General features: G+C 33.0%; 1 protein-coding gene across 1 annotated transcript; it reads left to right on the top strand.

The window, feature by feature from the left end:
- The first annotated feature begins 5,705 nt into the window (after positions 1-5,705).
- LOC130902407 (uncharacterized) lies at positions 5,706-6,794 on the top strand. The gene is made up of 2 exons (XM_057814544.1): positions 5,706-6,506; positions 6,681-6,794. Exons 1-2 carry the CDS (start codon positions 5,706-5,708, stop codon positions 6,792-6,794), a joined length of 915 nt encoding a protein of 304 aa, XP_057670527.1.
- The last annotated feature ends 14,112 nt before the right edge of the window (positions 6,795-20,906 follow it).

Genomic DNA, 20,906 nt, shown 5'->3' with positions numbered 1-20,906 from the left:
AAGGGTCAAAATCACCAGGTGTTACAAATGTTTGGAGTTTGGCCACCGCACCAATGAATGCAAAGGAACCGATAACTCGAAGATGTGCCTTAAATGCGGCAAAGATAACCACAAGGCCAAAGACTGTACTAACAAAAGCTATTGCCTAACATGCAAAAAAGACGGTCACAGAGCTGACCAGACTGCTTGCCCTTACTACCTTAAGCTTGTAAAGGAAAAATCAAAAGCAATTAGTGACACCAGACGCAGGCTCAGCACTGCACGCGGTCAAAACTTTAGTGTTCAATATTAAAATACTTCAAGCCAACGTTGGACGTGCCTATACAGCCCAAGACATGGCGTATGCCACCGCAGTTCAGCAAGGTATTGATATTATGGTAACTGGGGAACCGAACAAAAAAAGGACCAAAGAAGCAAACGGGATCAAGGACAGCAGGCATAATGTGGGGGTCCTACTTCTAAATAAAAAGCTTAGCGTAATAAACCACGTAGTCGGAGATGGTCACGTAATTATCAAACTCAAAGATCTTGAGCTGATATGTTGCTATATATCCCCAAACATCAGCATGGAAGACTACAAAACTGAGGTGGACAGTATAATGGAGCACATAACGAACAACAGTGATGCCATTATTCTGGGAGACCTAAATGCCAAGTCCCCAATGTGGGGATCACCTGTAACCGATGAAAAGGGTCAATACTGGGTGGAATGGATCAACGCTCGCGATTTGGTGGTTCTGAATACTGGAAATGAGCCCACATTTATCCGAGGAGATAGCGAGTCCTTTATTGATGTCACCATAGCAACCAATCGTGTATCTCAAAGAGTAACCAACTGGGAGATACTTGATACCGAAACACTGACAGAGCACAGATATATCGCATTCGAAATTAAAGTAGATAGAGCGAAGACCAAAACAACTTCAATAAGGCCCCTTATTGATTGGACCGCCTTTAAAGCCTGCATAGAGTTGCTTACCATTACTCCAGATGAAATGAGTCATGAAATAGTAACCAAGCTGATACAGATGGCAAGCAAGAACAGCACGCAAAATCGAATTCTAAAGACTGAAACATCATATTGGTGGAATGAAAACATTGCTGAAAAACGGTCACTATGCAACAGATTAAGAAGGGTACAACAACGTGCGGCGAGAAGAAACAACCCAAATCGAGACGATATTGAAGCAATGAAAGAGGCGTACAAGACCAATAGAAGGGAACTCTGCTGCCTAATTAAGGAATCAAAGAAGAAATACTGGAACGACATATGCAAAGAACTCGATAATAATATATGGGGAGATGCGTATAAGCTAGTAGCAAAAAAGCTTAATACTCTAAAACCCTATGAGCTTGACATCGAAAAGAAATCCGAAATCGTGGCAGTACTGTTTCCACCCGGAAATGATAAGTGGAGATACCCTGAAAAGGAAGCTCCAGCCCCACCCTTCACAGCAGAAGAGCTAAGGAAGGTAGCCCAAAGTATCAAATGTGGAAAATCACCTGGAATTGACCAAATTCCCCCTAAGGCTATCAAAATAGTAGCAGATTGTGCCCCAGATTGGTTATTAGGCATGATGAACAAACTACTTCAAAAACAGGAATTTCCAAATGAATGGAAAGTTGCAAAGATGGTTTTAATACTAAAACCAGGAAAGCCAGCTGAGTTACCTAGTTCCTACAGACCACTCTGTCTGTTAAATTCCTTGAGCAAGTTACTAGAAGCGTTCATACGGGGAAGACTACAAGATGAGCTTGAAGACAGAGGAGGGTTGCACATGTGTCAGTATGGCTTTCAAAAAGGGAAATCCACGATCCAGGCTGTAGAAGCTGCACTGAATACTGTAACGGAGTTCAAAAGTAGATTCTGCACCCTTGTCACAATTGACGTTAAGAATGCTTTCAACACTGCATGTCACAGCCTGATTATCAAAGAGCTACAAAAAAGGAATATATCGACATATCTAATAAACCTTGTCTCTAACTATTTAAGAAACAGAAAGCTGCAATTAGAAAAGAATAGGGAGATGGATATTACGTCAGGTGTTCCCCAGGGTTCCGTCCTAGGCCCACTGCTATGGAATGTACTATATGACGGCGTGCTGAGCTTAGAACTAACTCGTAATGCTGTAACAATAGGATTTGCTGACGATCTGGCGCTGATAGTCGGAGCAGAAAGCCAACAGACATTGGTTACTAACACCAACATGTGCCTGGAAAAAATAAATACCTGGATGAGAGACAACAAGCTTGCTCTTGCCCCCCACAAAACTGAGGCAATCCTACTAAAGGGTAAACAAAAGAGGGAGAAAATAAGCTTCAGCGTAGACGGAGTCAATATAAAGCCAGCAAAGAACTTGAGATACCTAGGTATAACCATTGACGAAAGTAGAAATTTTGGCAAACATGTAGAAACAGTAACAAAGAAAGCTACAGAAAGGGTGTCCAAACTTGCTCGGATTATGCCAAACGTAGGAGGTCCTAGGCAAAGCAAAAGAGCAGTGTTGTGTAGTGCTATGCAAAATATTGTCCTATATGGAGCCCCAATATGGCAAAAAGCGCTTATGAGAAAAAAGCACTTTACTACGGTCAATAGAGCACAAAGAGACATGCTGTTGCGAGTAGCCTCCGCCTTCCGAACTGTGTCTGGAGTAGCACTCCAAGTAATTACGGCTACGGTGCCCATTGACCTCTTAGCCCAGGAAAGAACATCCAAGTACAAATCGCTACAGAATAGCAACGAAGCTAGAGAAAGTTCCCTCACAACATGGCAAACTAGATGGGAAGGTGAGACAGTAAAGGCCCAATGGACCAAAAGGTTAATACCAGACATCAAGCCGTGGGTTAAGTGCGAGCACCGCCAGGTAGACTACTACCTGACACAGGTCCTAACAGGACATGGCGTCTTTCGATGCTATGCTAAACGGTTCAGAAAAGACACCACGGATAGATGTATATACTGTGCCGCCGTAGACACCGCCGAACATACCATCTTCGTATGCTACAAGTGGAGAGAGGTCAGAGACAGGACTTACAGACAGCTGGAATGCGAGCTCACTCCAGACAACATTGTAGAGAAGATGCTTGACAGCACAGAGAACTGGAAATTGGTGCAGAACTTGGCTAAGAGTATTCTCAGCAACAAGGAAAAAGATGAAAGGCAAAGACAGCAGAGAGAAAGGAACCCGAACTCCTAATCCCGAGAGGGGAAGGGAGACGTAGGGTAAAAGGAAACCACTGATAGCCCGTCACTCATGAAGTATGTTCCAGGAACGATGCCATAAGTGACAAAAGGGGCCGTAGACGACTAGAAGGACACTCCAACCGTCCGAGCCTCTCTGCAAAGCAGGACTCCGCAGAGGTGGTGAATGTTTCCCAGCAAATTGCTGAGGAAGTGTGACAAGTCGTTATTTAAAAAAAAAAAAAAAAAAATACCCCTAAAACTATATGGATTACCAAAATTACACAATTCAAATATTCCAATGCGTTTAATAGTATCATATATATAGTAACCATTTTCCAATTTATCCGAATATCTAGCAAGCATTGTATCAAAATGCACCGATAAAATTGAATAAATTACACTTTGAATTGCTTCCTTATCCTCCATGTAGTCTAGATCTGGCCCTCAATGACTACTGGCTACTCGCTCTTCTCAAAAAAAATACTCGCCGGTAAGAAATGAAGAGTTAATTGTCGAAACTGACGCTTATTTTGGGGCAAATGACAAATCCTTCTACAGCAAAGCATCAAAAAGTTAGAGAAACGTTGGAATTATTGTATTGCTATTGAAGGAGATTACATTGCTGAATAAAATGGAATTTTGGCAAAAAATATGTCTTTTTCTAGTTAGTTATACGACTTATTAAGTGATGTGTGACTCTTCCCAAAGATGGCCATTTTTTTGAGGGTTTTTGTGTCCCACTTCCCTAGGTGTTAATGCTATTATTTCAAGGTACTCAAGCTTTTCAGCAAAATAAGCAGGATATTCGCAGAGTAGATGGAAAAGAGACCTAAAATCCGTGCTTTTTTACTTTATTACTAACACAAAAACTAGTTACATTCTATTCTAGACTAAAAATTTATTATTACAATAATGCGATTTATAATATTACAATAAACAACCAAGCAATTAAAAAGTGTTGACTATAATCTGAACTGGCTACCTAAGGGCAATGGCCTAAGTAACATCTCTCCCTTTAGAAGGAAGTTTCTTCCGGAAACCAGATTCCATCTTCTGTAGGCTGTGGGTCCTTATTCTTCTTCTGAAGATTTTCTTCTTATATAGTATCCAAATGATGGCTGCTAGTGCCACTGATATAGAAGAATAATCCAAAATCTTGGAATGTGAATATTGTTGGTTTCCGTTGTTACTAAGTGGTTTGGAATATCTTTGATATTCAAATTTTCAAATTCATTCTTCATTGGTGAAACATGTAGGTGATTTAACTTGAATTTTAATTCGTTTACCACAAAAGTTTGTCCAAATGTTGTTTGCTGAAATGTTAACTCCTGGTTTCTGAAGATTATTTTACATGCTGATTTTAATAATAAATAAATTCCTGTGAGGGTTTCTATTTCAGTTTCTTGTTTACATTTTAAAATAAATTCTTCTTCTAATGAGTGAATTTGTTGATTTCTGGAATAATTTGTACTATTTAATATATTCTCAAGTTGTGGGTCCAATTTTATTTTGACCGTTGCGTCTGCGACGATGACGAACCTGGAATGAATTTAACTTTTTAGGACGATTTATGTATGTTTGAGAGATGAATATTTTCTGTAGTATTTTTGTGTTTAATAGCCATTTTGCAGCTTTCATTTTATTCTCATGATTTTGAACATAATCATTAATTATTTGTTGATCTATTTCTATATCAAAAGGTGTGTTACTATTTATGTGCCAGGTAATAATTTCTTTAGGTTTCAAATTTGTTACAACATGAATACTATTATTATAAGCCAATAGTGCATAAATTTCTTTATTTTCGATAGGTTCATTTTTTGAATGTTTCTGATTATTTAAAAGTCTTCAGTGTTCAATAATCGTAGAATAAAATCTTTCAGCAAGTTACATATGAAGTAACAGCTGATAACATATAATAAATGTGATGACTTCGCGGAAACGTGGAAGATAATAAAAACTGCATTTCTTTTAATAATTCATTCTCTGTTCTAACTTTACTCAATAAACATATATTGTAATCGTAATTTTTGTTTTTAAAAATCCAAATTCGAAGTTTTAATATATAATTGGCGCAGTCAGTAGGATACGCACGGGTTTCGGAAGTGAACAGTTTCGCATTGTGCCGGAAATGAAATTCGGGACCTTGGAGTTTCTACACCTTAAGTGCGTATTACGAACTTAAAAACTTTCGAAGTTGTGGCAACAGGAGCAGGGAATCAAGAAAAGGAGTAGAAAAGCAGAGCGCTCGAATCGACGAACAATCTGTAAGTGCCTTTTCCTTTTTACCTTTCCAAACCCCTCTGTATAAGGATTTTGGTAAAGATAGTTAAATTTTGTTCATTGCGAATAAATTGCTTATTATAATAATTAATTTTAAATTATTTTCATGAGCGATATTGATGAAATAATTAACGGAATTTCAAATATAGGATTAGACAACAAAAATAATATTAACACTCAACGGAATATTAATAAACAATTCACTAATTCTTTCAAATCAATAAATTCAACTTTAAATATGCCTGAGATGAACTGGGATCTTTTAAAGTCTAGAATTGATAATATTAAACGTAACAGTAACACGTTAAATAAATTTCTAATTAGGTTTGAAGACCTTATTAATGATTATTGGCAATTTAATGATGCACAATTATCTAAACACATATTCCAATCAGTTCAAGAAAAACTCATAGATAAAGCAGAAATATTAGTAGGTAATCGTGCTGAGTTAACAGATTGGACGAGATTGAAAGAAGCCCTGATTCAGTGTTTCGCTGATCGTAGAAATATTGACTGTTTAGTACAAGAACTCACTAGAATGAAACCATTTAGGAACGAACCATTGATGAACTTTGGAAGTCGAATTCAATTATTAAGAAGTAGTATAGCGCAGAAAATTAGTAATAATCCTAACATAACTAACGCGGAGAAAGTGTGCCAAATAAACCATTATGATAAAACTGCACTTAGTACTTTTATAGCAGGTTGTAGTGGTACCTTAAGAAATAACTTGCATCCAGCCTCACTGGAAGATGCAATGGCCTATCTGAACGAATTTGAAAACTTTGAAAAATTATATGGCAATCTAAATGACAATAACCGAGCAACGACGTCCAGATTTAATAGTAATTATCGACAACTTTATTCACAACCAACATACTATCCTGAAAACCAAACACAACCCTCTTTCCAACAACCCTATCATTCCGTTGACAATAATAAACCAGTCAATCAATTCCCCAGTCAACCTATTAACATCCAACCTAGACAAATGCCCCCTAGACAAATGCCCCCCAGACAATACCCGACGAACAAACAAGTATTTGGACCTCCACAAAACGTTTTCAGACCAAACCAAAAACCCATGCACCAACTTCCTAAACCAACACCTATGTCAACGACTTCAAGAAATTCTTCCACATTATCACAAAGACAAAGATGGCCAAATAATAACAATTATAATCGAAATCAACAATTTCGAAATTCTGGACAGAATTCAAATTTTACTTCCGAAGAGCTATTCACAAACGATTACGACCAATCAGACGAACAACATTACTATCAGAACCAAAATACGGACGATAATGACCAAAATCAAATCAAATAACTATGACAACACAGAAAATGAAAATTTTATCCAAACGAGCCAACAACAAGGAATACCTTAGTAGAAATTAACATTTCAACAGAAAACGCATTACCTTACATAGAAATTAATAATCCCAAATTAAAATTACTTATAGATACCGGTAGTTCACGTTCAATTATTAAACCTGATATTATAGAAAAAAACTTATCCTAATTCCGTTAATCGAATCAATGCACAAATTAAGACAGCTTTAGGTAGTCGAGATATTGTATATCAATCAACACTTAGAGCATTTCCTGAATTTCAGAATCCAAACTATTTCATCTCCTTTTTATTATTTGATTTCCACGAATATTTCGATGGTATTATAGGACTAAATGATTTAAGAAATATGAACTTTAATATTGATCTTATAAATAACAAATTAATAGGACCAAATACTGAGATACCTCTCAGATATAAACGGAAAGAAAACTCAAATATATTATTCTCAGTAGAACCACAACAAAAAATTCTAGAGAAGTTACCTGTTTCTATTTTTAATGGAGAAATATTGATAAATGAAGGTAAAATAGGACCATTATATATACCGCAAATTTTGACTGATGCCAGAAACGGATTTGCTCTTGTAGAAATCCAAAACAAAACAGATCAAACAATTTCAGTTAATCTTAAAGAACCTTTAGAGGTAGAGTCATTTGAAAAAACTAGTTATGATACCTTTAATGTTAATTCGTTTATAAATTTAAATAACGAAGACAATAATAAATAAAAAAAAAATATCGATATATCACAATTAATTAGGACAAACCACATGAACGCGGAAGAAAAAGCTGAAATCTTAAAGCTTATTCGAAAATTTTCAGACATCTTCTTTAAACCGGGTGATAAATTATCCTTCACGGCAAGAACAAAACACGAAATTAAAACGACCGACGAAATTCCTATACATTGTAAATCGTACAGATATCCCTATATTCATAAACAAGAAATAAATAACCAGATAGATGAAATGCTGGATAAAGGCATAATACGGCCCTCAACTTCACCATGGTCATCCCCTATTTGGATAGTCAATAAAAAAGAAGACCAATCGGGGAAACAAAAATATCGTCTAGTCATCGATTATCGGAAACTCAACGAAAAAACGATCCCAGATCGATATCCGATACCAAATATTAATTCGATTCTCGACAAACTAGGAAGATCAAACTATTTTTCAACTATTAACCTTTGGGCTGGTTTTCATCAAATCCAAATGGACAAAAATTCCATACCAAAAACAGCTTTTACTGTCGATAACGGCCATTATGAGTTTCTTAGAATGCCGTTTGGGTTAAGAAACTCGCCATCCACTTTTCAACGTGTTATGGATGAAATTTTAAAGGATCTCCAAAATAAAGTGTGTATGGTCTATATGGACGACATAATAATATTCAGTGCCGGACTTCAAGAACACCTTCAAAATTTAAAACTTGTTTTTTCGAAACTACGCGAAGCGAAACTTAAAATTCAATTAGACAAATCAGAATTCCTACGAAAAGAGGTAGAATTTCTAGGTCATATAGTAACAACAGACGGGATAAAACCCAATCCAAAAAAAATCTCAGCTATTAAGAACTTTCTCTTACCAAAAACACAAAAAGAAATAAAATCTTTTCTAGGATTATTAGGATACTACCGTAAATTTATAAAAAATTTTGCTAAAATCACAAAACCCATGACTAAATGCCTGAAGAAAAACGAAAAAGTAATACATACAAAAGAATTTATAGATTGTTTTGAAACTTGTAAAAATATTTTAACGTCTGAACCAGTTTTAATTTATCCGGATTTCGATAAAGAATTTGAAGTAACTACAGATAGTTCCAACTACGCAATAGGCGCAGTTCTTTCACAAAATAACCACCCTATATGCTATGCATCAAGGACTCTCAATCCAGCCGAAATAAACTATTCAACGATTCAGAAAGAACTCCTAGCAATAGTATGGAGCTGCAAATACTTTCGCCCATACCTTTTCGGCCGGAAATTCACAATATATTCAGACCACAAGCCACTGCAATGGCTCTTCTCCATGAAAGACCCAAATTCTATGCTAGTCAGATGGAGATTGAAATTAGAAGAGTACGACTACGTCATCAAATATAAAAAAGGATCGTCGAACTCAGCCGCAGATGCCCTAAGTAGAAATCCATACATAGAATTGAATGCTATGGATAATGAATCAATAATAAATAACGTAGGAGATGCGGACGAAATAATAGAAAACTTCCTACAAATTCCTGACGAAATTCCTCCACACTCTAGCCCTGACCTCGAGGAAATACTGAATAATATAAGACCCACTGACACCGTAAATCAAGAAACAAATATAGTTCGAGACATACAAAAAGAATCAGATAGACCTCAAGATTCAAACTCAGAATCTTACATTGAAACTCAACATACGTCGAGAGAGAATCCTATCTTTTCTATTCCAATTACCGAGAGAGTATTAAACACATACAAGAACCAAATATTCATAACAACTGGAGAAATAGAATCGATCAAATGTAAAACTGCCAAAATTTTCGACAATACTAGATTATATGTTACACTACCTTCAAACATTTCTTCCTTCCATATAATAAAGTTCGTAAAAGAACACATCGCCCCAAACAAAAGATACGCTATTTATTTCAAACACCGCGATTTACCTAGAATATTCACGACTACGATGCAATCGTACTTCAAAAATTCTGCTTTCAAAATTATACAAAGTAACACCGTTTTAGAGGATTTACAAACTAAAGAAGCACAAGTAGAGAAACTCAAATTTTATCATGAAACTAAAACTTGCCACCGCGGTATTAACGAAATGAAAATAGCACTTGGTAAACGATTTTATTGGCCAAAAATGTCCGATGACATTTTAGAATACGTGAATAATTGCGAAATTTGTCAAAAAAACAAATACGATCGAAACCCACCAGTAGTAAAATTCAACCTAACACCAACTACTTCACGTCCTTTTCAACATATTCATATTGACTGTTTTCAAATTTCAGGAAACACTTACTTAACCGTAATAGATACATTTTCTCGATACGCCCAAGCCTACCCTTTATCAGCTGTAAACGGAATATCTATAGTAGAATGCCAATTTAATTTTATAACACACCATGGATTGCCCATAAAAATAACAGCAGATTCGGGTACGGAATTTAAAAATAAAGATCTTGAAAACTTTTGTGAACTTTACAAAATTGAACTTCACTTCACAACCGCTAGAAACAGCAATTCAAATAGCCCCGTGGAGAGGTTTCATTCCACACTTATTGAACATGTACGATGTTTAAGAGAACAAAATCGAAGTCTCACATCAGATCAATTGATAAAACGGGCCATACTTGGGTATAACAACTCAATTCATAGTGTCACCAAATATACACCGTTCGAGGTAATAAAGGGACACATAAATGAAACAAACCCTTTTGACCTTAATGATCACATAATAATATCAGACTATGTACAAGCTCATAAACAAGCAACCACAAGACTTTACGAAAATATAACAGAGACTAATAAAACCATAAAAGAAAAGATTATTAATGATAGGAACGAAAAGCGCACCGAAGCCCCTGACTACAAAAACGAAAAAGTAGCCTATATTCGTACAAAAACAAGAAACAAAAAAACTTCCAAAATTCGAAAAATTGAAAATATTAGCTCAGACAAAAAATAAATTAATAACAGATAAAAACATTTATCACAAAGCAAGTGCAAGAAAACCCAAAACTAATAAAAAACAAATTTTTCAGGAAGATGGGGCAGATGAAAATAATATTCCTAGCACTTCTGGCAATACAAAAACTGCACAAGAGTAACGCTACGGAAGACATAGACCTAACTACTATCGATAATCCTTTACTACCGATACAATTAGGAGACTCCCGTCTCATATATAGTAAACATACCTTTATACATTATTTAATTTTAGAACCTATTATTAAGCAATTGTTCACCATTGAAAAACATTTTTTCATTATAAAAAATAATTTAGAAGTAAGAAATGCAACTAATGAAATCTCATATCATGCCTTATCTCAAGACATGTTGTTGAGAACAGAATTTCTCATCAAAATTACACGTACGAAACTTGATAATTTACAACCTCATATACGTAATAAAAGAAGTTTCATGACGGGGTCGGTCAACTACAAAAATGGTTGTTTGGTACACTTGATACCGATGACGGTAATAAATATGATAACGCAATAAAAATTCTAGAAACAAACCAACAAAACATGATTACGGAAATAAACTTACAAAGTTCACTTTCCAAGAATCTTATAAGAAATTACAATGTAACAATTCACACCTTATCAAAAAATCAAGAAAAATTTGCAACTTCTCTCGAAAAATTTCAAATCAGCGTGCAAAAATCAATCACTGAATCACACGAGTATTTAACCTTTCAAGCAATCATTTCATAAATAAATTTAGACTGTCAAAATATTATCACATTCTTAGATAATTTGGAAGACTCCATAGCTTTCGCAAAACTAAACACACTTCATCCTTCTATTATCCCTAGTCAAGAGTTACAAAAAACACTAGAATATTTAAAGAAAATTTACCCTGACAACCAAATTACAAAATTTAAAAACATTCTAACATACTACCAATTTTTAGGCACTCAAGTTTCGGTTGCTAAAAATAAATTAATTTTTGCTATACATATACCAATTATCAAAGCCGAAGTCCTTAAATTATATCACCTCTTCCCCATCATTCAAAACAACCAAATATTCTCCCTAAAATACTCCTATCTGGCACGAAACAACTGGAATAATCAATTTATAGAAGAAATCTGTCCACTACTAGAAAATGTACCTATATTTCTGCATCGAAAACCACTCTCCTAATGACAATTGCACCCTGCAGCTCCTCGAAAACCAGTCGACTAAAGGTTGCCAAAAAATAAATTCAAAATTAGAAGAATCACTTACTGAACAAATCACACAAGACGAGATAATTATCATTCCAGCAAAAACGGAAAAAGTTTTTTCCAAATGCAACACAGACAAATATCTAGAAGTAAAAAAACCTACACTAATAAAAATACCAAAGTCATGTCAAATAGAAATCAACGCGAAAAAATTCTTCAACGACGTCAAAATACAACGAGGAAAACCATTACTTCTTCCCAAACCAATTACGGAAGAATACGATACGATTGCAGAAAACGAAACACCCAAAATGGAAAAAATCAATTTAGAAGACATTCAAGAAATAAGCAGAATGACGAATCAACTTATACCACTAAAAATCCCAATATCCAACCACTATCCCAAAATTTCTGGCAGTTTATCTTTACTAGCCATAATTTTATTTATACTGGAATGGATTTTTAAGAAGAAAATCAAGAAAACCCTGCAAAAATGCTGCAAAAACCAGAAAAAGAAAGAAAATTCAATAGAAGAGTACCCAAAAGAGTCCAAAATCGAACACCACTCCGTATTGTTCTCATCTTAGAGGGGAGGAGTTACATATGAAGTAACAGCTGATAACATATAATAAATGTGATGACTTCGCGGAAACGTGGAAGATAATAAAAACTGCATTTCTTTTAATAATTCATTCTCTGTTCTAACTTTACTTAATAAACATATATTGTAATCGTTATTTTTGTTTTTAAAAATCCAAATTCGAAGTTTTAATATATAATTAGCAACTCCACTCGATTCTGGATGCTGTAAACTTATTAAATGAATTTTAATTTTATGCGTTTCTTATAATTCCTCAAGTTTCAAGCACCATCTACTGGTGCTACCAAGATGTGCTACTTGTATTTCAAAATTAGTCTAAGTCTATTGAAACTTTCCTTTAGGTTCTTAAGGTGCTTCTGTAAACTAATACTTCATAAAATTATATCATTAATGGACACGAAACATTTCTCGTTTTGTATACCCCTCAATATATTGTTCATAACTCCTTAAAAGGTTGCAGGTACCCCTTTGAAACCCATCGGCATTCGTGTTAGAAGCTGTTTGTGGAATATCTTCGTCAGCCATCTTGATCTTATAAAACCTGAGGCGAAATCTAAAGTCGTAAGATACTGACAACGTCCAGGTTTATCTAATAATCTTTCAATGTTTGGTAATGGATAACCGTGTCGAGTTGTGATTGCATTCAGTTTCCTTTAGTCCACAACAAGTCGGAATTTTGGCTTTTGCGAAGCACCCAACTTTTTTCGTTCTATACAAATGTTGCTAGACCGTGGGGAAATAGAAACTCTAATAATATTTTGGTAAGACATTTTTTGAAGTTGTTTTTGGATTTCAACACGCTGAATCTCAGGATATGTTTATGATTAAGAAAAGGTAGGTATTCGGTTAGAAGTTTTGATATGATGTTTTATTTAATTAGTGAAGATAAGCTGACTCCCTTCAACATGATAAATATCTTTATATTATTGAACAAGTTTTAATATAGACAGCTTTTCTCCATTATTCATATGTTCTGTCCTAACTTGTGAAATATCAAAATGAATATTTTCAATATACATATAATTTAAATTTCCTTTATTCCTTAGTTTTCACATCTCAACAATATGTAGCAACTAGCAGCAACATTCAAATTAATTTGCAATTGTATTAAAATTTACAATATATATATATATATATATATATATATATATATATATATATATATATATATATATATATTGCAAAATCGTGAAAATATTAACGTTTCGAACTATTTCGGTATTCATCAAAATATTTTCATGAAATTGAACATTATGCACTGAAAACATTCATATCACTCAAATTAGGAGGATACACAAAATGAGACAGATAAATAAGTTTCCAATCTTAGATACACAATAAAAGTTTAAATTGTACCTACAAAAATGTATCAAATTGTTTCTATTTTCACCTTCTTTTCAAAAACGGTTATTTACGGGTAAATGCCCGAAAAACGGGTATTTAACCGGATTGCTGAAGATATTGGAAAACCCAGTACATAAGCTGATAGTAGAAGTATCGTATGCAAACAAAATGATGGTTATGATGATCTTTGATACCATATTATTATTTATAAGGTAATCAAAAATTTTTTAACGAACAAGATACACATTTGTTTGAACAAGTACCTATGGTGCCTCCATGAACATTTGTTAATCAACAAATATAAACCACATTAATATGCAAGCTCTCTAATTCTCTTCGATTTTTAGCTACAAAGCTCGTGGCTATGATTCATCAAGTGCTGCCATTTCAGAAGGTAATCTTTCTACAAATAATATTAAATTTCAACGAATAATAATTTTGAACACTTAGTTGTCATCTATTGATGAATTATATCTATTAATGCCAGATTATGGGCAAATCACTAGAAATTAAAAAGATGACTAAGCAAATAAACTGACTACCGATAACCCAGTAGATGATAGTGGTTCTATTCCATCCAAAAATATGATATGTGGAATTGAAGAAAAAGTTCAAACCAAGTAGCAACAAAGATGGTCGCTGTACAATAGCCGCATTGAAACTATTAAACGAACAAGATTTGAATAGATGTTTCCTTTCAATTTGTCAAGACATGAACAGATGTTCTTTCGCACACTTAGAATCGCCTACATTCATTTGATTCAATCATACCTACTCGGTGGTATCCCTTGGCCCAGATATACCAACTGACACCGAAGGATCTAAATCAAACAAATCTTTAGATATAAACACTTCCAATTCAATCAAAAACTATGAGAAGTAAAGAATAGTCTAACAGATAATTTGAAGAATCAATAGAATATAAATCAAACACTGGTCTACCTTACAGCTTATAACATAACTTTTTTGGTCTAACCAGATATTTATACTAGACATAATGATCTCAGTAATCGTTAAAAAAAAATTAGATGAAGAAAGATAATTGAACCAAACATTGTCCTTGACACCCCTTGCTTACCCGTTATATACTTATGAGGTTATTTTGTATAAATATTTGTAACAGCTGTAACCTGAATATCGATGTAGTAAACATCGCAATGTTAAATCAAAATTAACACGCCGTGAACAATGGTATTCTGAACAATTGGATGTCAAAAAGTTGTCAACAGCGCCATGTTACCTAGCAGCTAACTATGGAGGGTAGAGGTAAGGGGACCATCTCATATGCTTAGCTTAAAAACTGTCCACTTGTAGATGGTAAATTATAATTCAAAATTTGACCAGAATGGCGCTCCTGTCGGACGAAATATCATATGATCGTTCAGTTCAGTCTTACGTCCGTCTTATTTGAATAACCTCTCTCAAATGTTTTCTACCGGGTGTGTCGCGATTTCTCGCTCATCGCTATTTTAGATAGAGTGAAGTATGCAGTGTTAAAAAATTTTAAATGAATACAGTTGTTAATTAAATATTGGTATATAAAATCTAAACTATTCAAGTATTATAAAATAATTTTGTAAATATAACCTAGAAAAGCTACTTTGAGATAACGCTGAATTAATTATTGTGAATTTGTAAGAATTATGAAGTGTCAATTATCGATTCACACTCATGCTATAGTAGCGCATCCGTAACGTAAAGGATTTGATGGACACTTTCTGTAGCACAGGGCTGGTTCTCTTTACCTCTACCCCCATATAGCTAACGTCACTAGTATTGAAAAAAGAAAATTACTAACTTAACGTTGACTGTTTTGTTCGTAGTTAATTAAAATTTGATTTAAATAGCATTGAAACCATACAGAATAGGATTTTTATAACATCTATCGATCTTGCACATTAGAAGCACTGTTACCGCTAACATTTTTGTAGAATAAGCTGATTAGCTATTCGAACTGTTCTTACATATCTGAGCTCCTATACAAATATTTTTTGAAGTTTATTATTTAAGTTTATTACTTATATAAGTTTCTGCTTATAATCACGATATAGTATTATCCGATATTTTGTGGATATGTATTATTTTATCCATCAATTTTTTTGTATTGAAAATGAATCTTGGATACAAATAAAACTTCGTATTATTAAGCTCCGAAAAGTTATGTTGGTTGGTGGTGATTCGAAATACCATTCAATGTCAGAGCATTCATGTTTAACGTTTATATCCTATGAAATTTTCTCCATCATATTGAAACATTTAAAGAGGTATTTCTATTTTCACTACCTTAACTAAGTTATTTTTATCTACTATCAATATTGAAAAGTATCTTTAGCTAAGATATTGTCAATAGTATCTTCCATTTAATAGCTATCTCAAGTAGTCTTGACATCACAATATTCATTTACATTTATGATAAAGTAAATTGAGCAATAATTGTTTCAAAAAGGAAAAAAATTTAACTGCGAATAAAAGTTCATGAAATATTTTATTCTTATTATATATTACACCAACGTTTTTTGATTTCCCTTGTATATTCATATATGAAAGACAATGAGAGATAAATCGGCACATTACTTATACAATAGAATAGAATATATACAATAGAATTTAACAAAAAAGAAAATATATAATTTCCGTCCGACTGAGTCAATCATGAGACGAGATGAAAAATGTATCAATTTATACTGGTTATTTGATAGTTACTACTTTAACTTCGTTGAAAAAGACCGAAAGAGAGGATAGATACATTTAGATGTGATTCTTACTCTTGAATCACATTTCAGCATGTTAAGTTTCAACAACGTAAATTTGGCCATATGGAAGACAGGCAAGATCAAGTATTCTGAGTAAATATGCTATGCAAAATATGAGTTTTTATATGGACAATTTCAACAATTCATGCCACAAAGTATATATAAATTTTAGTATTACAGGCAGCAGCGAAGGGAGTGGAAGTAGACGTTGTCAATTTCCGATATTGAAAATTGGCTATGACGTTTCATGTCTCTGCTATATCTATATGAATGATATATTTGGTTATGTCAATTTACAAGTGTTTGGAGCCAGAAATTGACCTCTAACCTCTAGTGGGTCAGAGGAACTTGATAACCGGTTTTCAGGTTACAACAAAATCAAGAAACTCAATGTACCTAGAAAATTATTTGGAGATTCTAGTGCCAATGTGATATCAATTATCATATTAATAATTATAATGTAAAAGAAAATATTGATGATGGTAAGCATCAAAAAATTGACAACGACAACAAAGTAAAGAACGATAACAATGATGATACCGATAACAGAAATGATGGAGCTTCAATCAACCACATCAATAAAAAATAAAGTTGAAGGAAAAACAGTAGGGTAAGCGATAAAATGAATAAAACAACCAAAAATATCTCAAAATAGAAACTAGAGACATAGAATATCGCAAGCATTACAGGAAAAGAAATAGAATTGGAAGTTGATATACTAGGAGAACAGAAACAATAACATGGAAGAAGGTATGTAAAATATGGACAAAAACAATATAATTATATACAGTGGAGTATCGCAAGAAAAGAGATCGATTGGAGGAGTCGAACGCATAATACACAAGAAATTGGAAGAACAATTACAGGGTTGTAGAGAAAGACCAGAAAGCATACTTACAATTGAAGTAAAAACAAAGCAAAACCAAAAAACCATAATAGTAGCGTACGAAGATGATAAAATTGACAACAAAAAATATTCTGGTATGAACTAACAAAAGCCACAGAAGAATCAAAAGGAAGATTGTATGTAACAGGAGATTTTAATAGCAGAGTAGGCTTAACACATGAAGAATATAAAACAGTTATTGGAAACTATGAAGAGAGTATGAGGAATAATAACTGGAGAAGAATAATGGGTTTTTGCCTTATAAATAACTTGATAGTAACGAATACAATCTTTCAGCATAAATATATTCACATATACACTTGAGAAGTAATAAGCAGAAACGAAAATTCAATAATAGATTATGTAGTAGTAGTACGACAAGATAGGAATAAAATAGAAGAGACGAGAGTAAAACGAGGACCAGAAGTTAGCAGCGACCACTACGTAGTAGAATCCAAATTCGATTGAATGAATGAAAATAACTACACTTGTAAAACAACAAAAAATAAAAAAAAAACAATACGAATCTATAGATATATTTACCACGAAATAAAAACATAGCCCTAATTATAAATTTCGGGTTTCGAAATTTATTTTTAAAAAATTTATTTTGAATATTTTAATGAATACAATTAATCTCAAGATCGAACTAATTATAAACATTAAATATCATCAGGTTGTTTACAAAAATCTTATTTATAGTAAAATAATGCTGATACATGTTTACGTTATTTGATACAAAAATAAAATAAATGCTGATACATGTTTATGATATTTGATACAATGGTATTGTTTTAAAAATGTCCTTCAAAAATTCTTCGTATGTAACTCCCTGGAATATCAAAAAGAGATAAATAAGAAACCAAATTTCAAAGAAATAATAAATGTAAATGTAAAAGAATCATCTGAAAATATTATATTAAATGCTGCACGAGAAATATGTGGAACAAAAAGAAAACATAATGTGAAACAAACATCGTGGTGGTCAAAAGAAATAAAAAATCAAGTGAATAAAAAGAAAATAGCATGGAAAAGCTAAATATCAAATAGAACACAAAAACAATATAATATATACAAAGAAGAGAGAAGAAGAGTCATAGAACTTATTGAAACATCAAAGAATGAAAGATGGCAAGAGTTTGGAGAAAAAATAGAAGAAGACTCTGAAGCAAAAACTCTTCTACAAAACATTAAAACCATGAAAACAGAACCAACAGGACATATATGTTTTTTAAAAAAAGAATATTACCAAGAATGGCTCAACAGTGAGTCTGAACATACAAAAAAATAGTACAAATTGACATAACAGAAGAATCAGAAATAAAAATTAACAAAGAAGAGATAAAACATGAAATGACAGAGCTAAATAATGGAAAATCATTAGGATAGACAATGTAGTGTTAAAAAATATAGGTTAAAAAGAAAAAGTCATGCTGTTTTATATTTTTAATAGGAGAGGAGACACTCTCAACAGATTGACAGAAGGCATTTATATTACTAATATTCCAAAAAGGTTATCTAAAATACTGCAGCAACTACTGAGACATAACATTAATTAGTACAGCGATGAAAATGAAGGAAAAATATTACAGAAAAGAATAAGATTAAAAGTAGAAGACACACTTAAAAAATTTCTTCTTCTTAGATTTGTAAAAAGCCTTTGATAAAGTACCTACAGGGGAAATGTGAAAGGTACTGGTCGAAAGAGGAGTTAATATAAAAATAATCAAGATAATACAAAATATTGCAGTGATGAAAAATAAGAAAATATCAAAAGGCTTTGGATTATGGGATTAAAGGGAAGTTTAAGTCCATTACTATTAACCAAATACATTGATGAGATCATGAAGAGATGCACTGTGCTAGGTGAAACAAAATGGGTGGGACATTCACAACTACAAAGATTTAACATTAGTGAAGGTGCAAAGCAAAGAACGAAAAAGAAACAAAGCAGTAATAGACATGGGTAATAAAATAAATAAGAACAAGATAAAAGCAATGATGATTGGGGAACAAATCGCCAATATAAATATAAAAATCAATACAGAAACACTGGAACAAGTCAAACACTACCCCTTCCTAGGAACAATAATAGACGAAAACGAGACAAAAGATGCAGATATAAATAACAGGATTGCACACACCAAACTAACAATATACAGACCAATTCTTACATTCGGATGTGAATCTTGGCTATTGAAACAACGACAAAAAAGTAAATATCAGGTGAGAGAAATGAAATACCCAGAAAAAGTAGTGGAGTGACAGAAAAAGGTAGATATAAGAGAAGACTTAAATATAAAACAATAATTTCAGTGTCAGACGATGAATACATAAGTATTCGAAAGGTAGGACAATATATTGAAATTAGACCACTTTGGTGTTAGTGTTAGTTATGTATAACAGTATAACAATAATAGAAATCAATTTTTAAGTTAAGAATTGCGGTGTGATAAATTCTAAATTTTGTAATATTTTTTAAAAAGCATTAGATTGATCCACATCAAGTTCAGAATTAGAAAACTACAAAAAACATATCTATAGAAGAAGTTCAACGCTTTCGACACCCAACTAACTTCACGTAACATATGAAATTCAACTTCATTCATAACGACCTAAGTTGGAATTTCTGGAACCGTTGGTGATATTCATACTGAATACACTGTTTACACAGCAACAGTACAACCCTCACAATTACACTAACACTGACACTGAAGATTTTTATTCACTTATTTCATTCTATTGTAATTGTAATCATTATATTTCCTTGTGAATCAAGTTAGATTTTTCCTTATATTTCTAAAGACTTATGATTTGTTGCTGAACGTTTTAACCAGTTTTTAGAAAACAATAGAATTGAGGTTTTTGTTTGTTACACTATTTATTAATTATACAGGGGATTTGTTCCCAAAAGCATATTTATAAAATCAATCATGTATGGAGGACTGTATTATATAATCTAAAATGTAGGTGTTGTGAGGGACGTTATTGATTAATTGTCTATACATTTATTCTCAATTCATTGTTGTATCAATGCTTTGAAATAATACTTTGAATTGTTCATTATAAACTTCTCATATAACCTTAGAAAAAATAAGATGAATTTCAGTGCACAGTAATTGAAATTCCAGTATAAGCTATGATTTGGCCTGTGAAAAGTGAATACATGCTTAGTGATAAGGGTGACAATATCATTAATTATAACGGAGAGAGAGCACTGTTTGGTACAGAAATGTATTATCGATTAAAAAATGTGGCTTCTTTCATGTCTCGTTAGGATGTTAACATATGTTTTTTTTTTCGTATATTAAAGGAAGTAGAAACTCAAAATAACTTCATTAGTACTTAAGTATTCGTCTTAAAGTCAAATTGTGTTATCTATTATCAATGATTTGCAATCAGGTCCGCCCCTACCCATGAAACTTAACAAAGTTAGCGTGCAACATACAATCGTTTTGTTTATTATTCTTCCAAATTTTTCTCCCAATTTTCTTTACCATATATACAAGGACATTCCCAACAATTATCGAATTATTTCAATAAATATGATATTATTATAAGTCATAAAGGACATAATACTTTATCCAAATATTTCACTCAATTAAAATCTAAA

Source organism: Diorhabda carinulata, chromosome 1 (assembly GCF_026250575.1).
Source record: "Diorhabda carinulata isolate Delta chromosome 1, icDioCari1.1, whole genome shotgun sequence".
In the NCBI taxonomy this organism is placed as follows: Eukaryota; Metazoa; Arthropoda; class Insecta; order Coleoptera; family Chrysomelidae; genus Diorhabda; species Diorhabda carinulata.
Note: the sequence above shows the minus strand (reverse complement) of the source record. Positions and strands in the feature narration are given on the sequence as shown.

Excerpts from the sequence above, each read along its gene's own strand:
- LOC130902407 (XM_057814544.1), top strand. The coding sequence starts at position 5,706 with ATGCCTGAGATGAACTGGGATCTTTTAAAGTCTAGAATTGATAATATT. Across the intron at positions 6,507-6,680 it reads AATACCCGACGAACAAACAA|AATTCAAATTTTACTTCCGA; the intron begins GTATTTGGACCT and ends AATTCTGGACAG.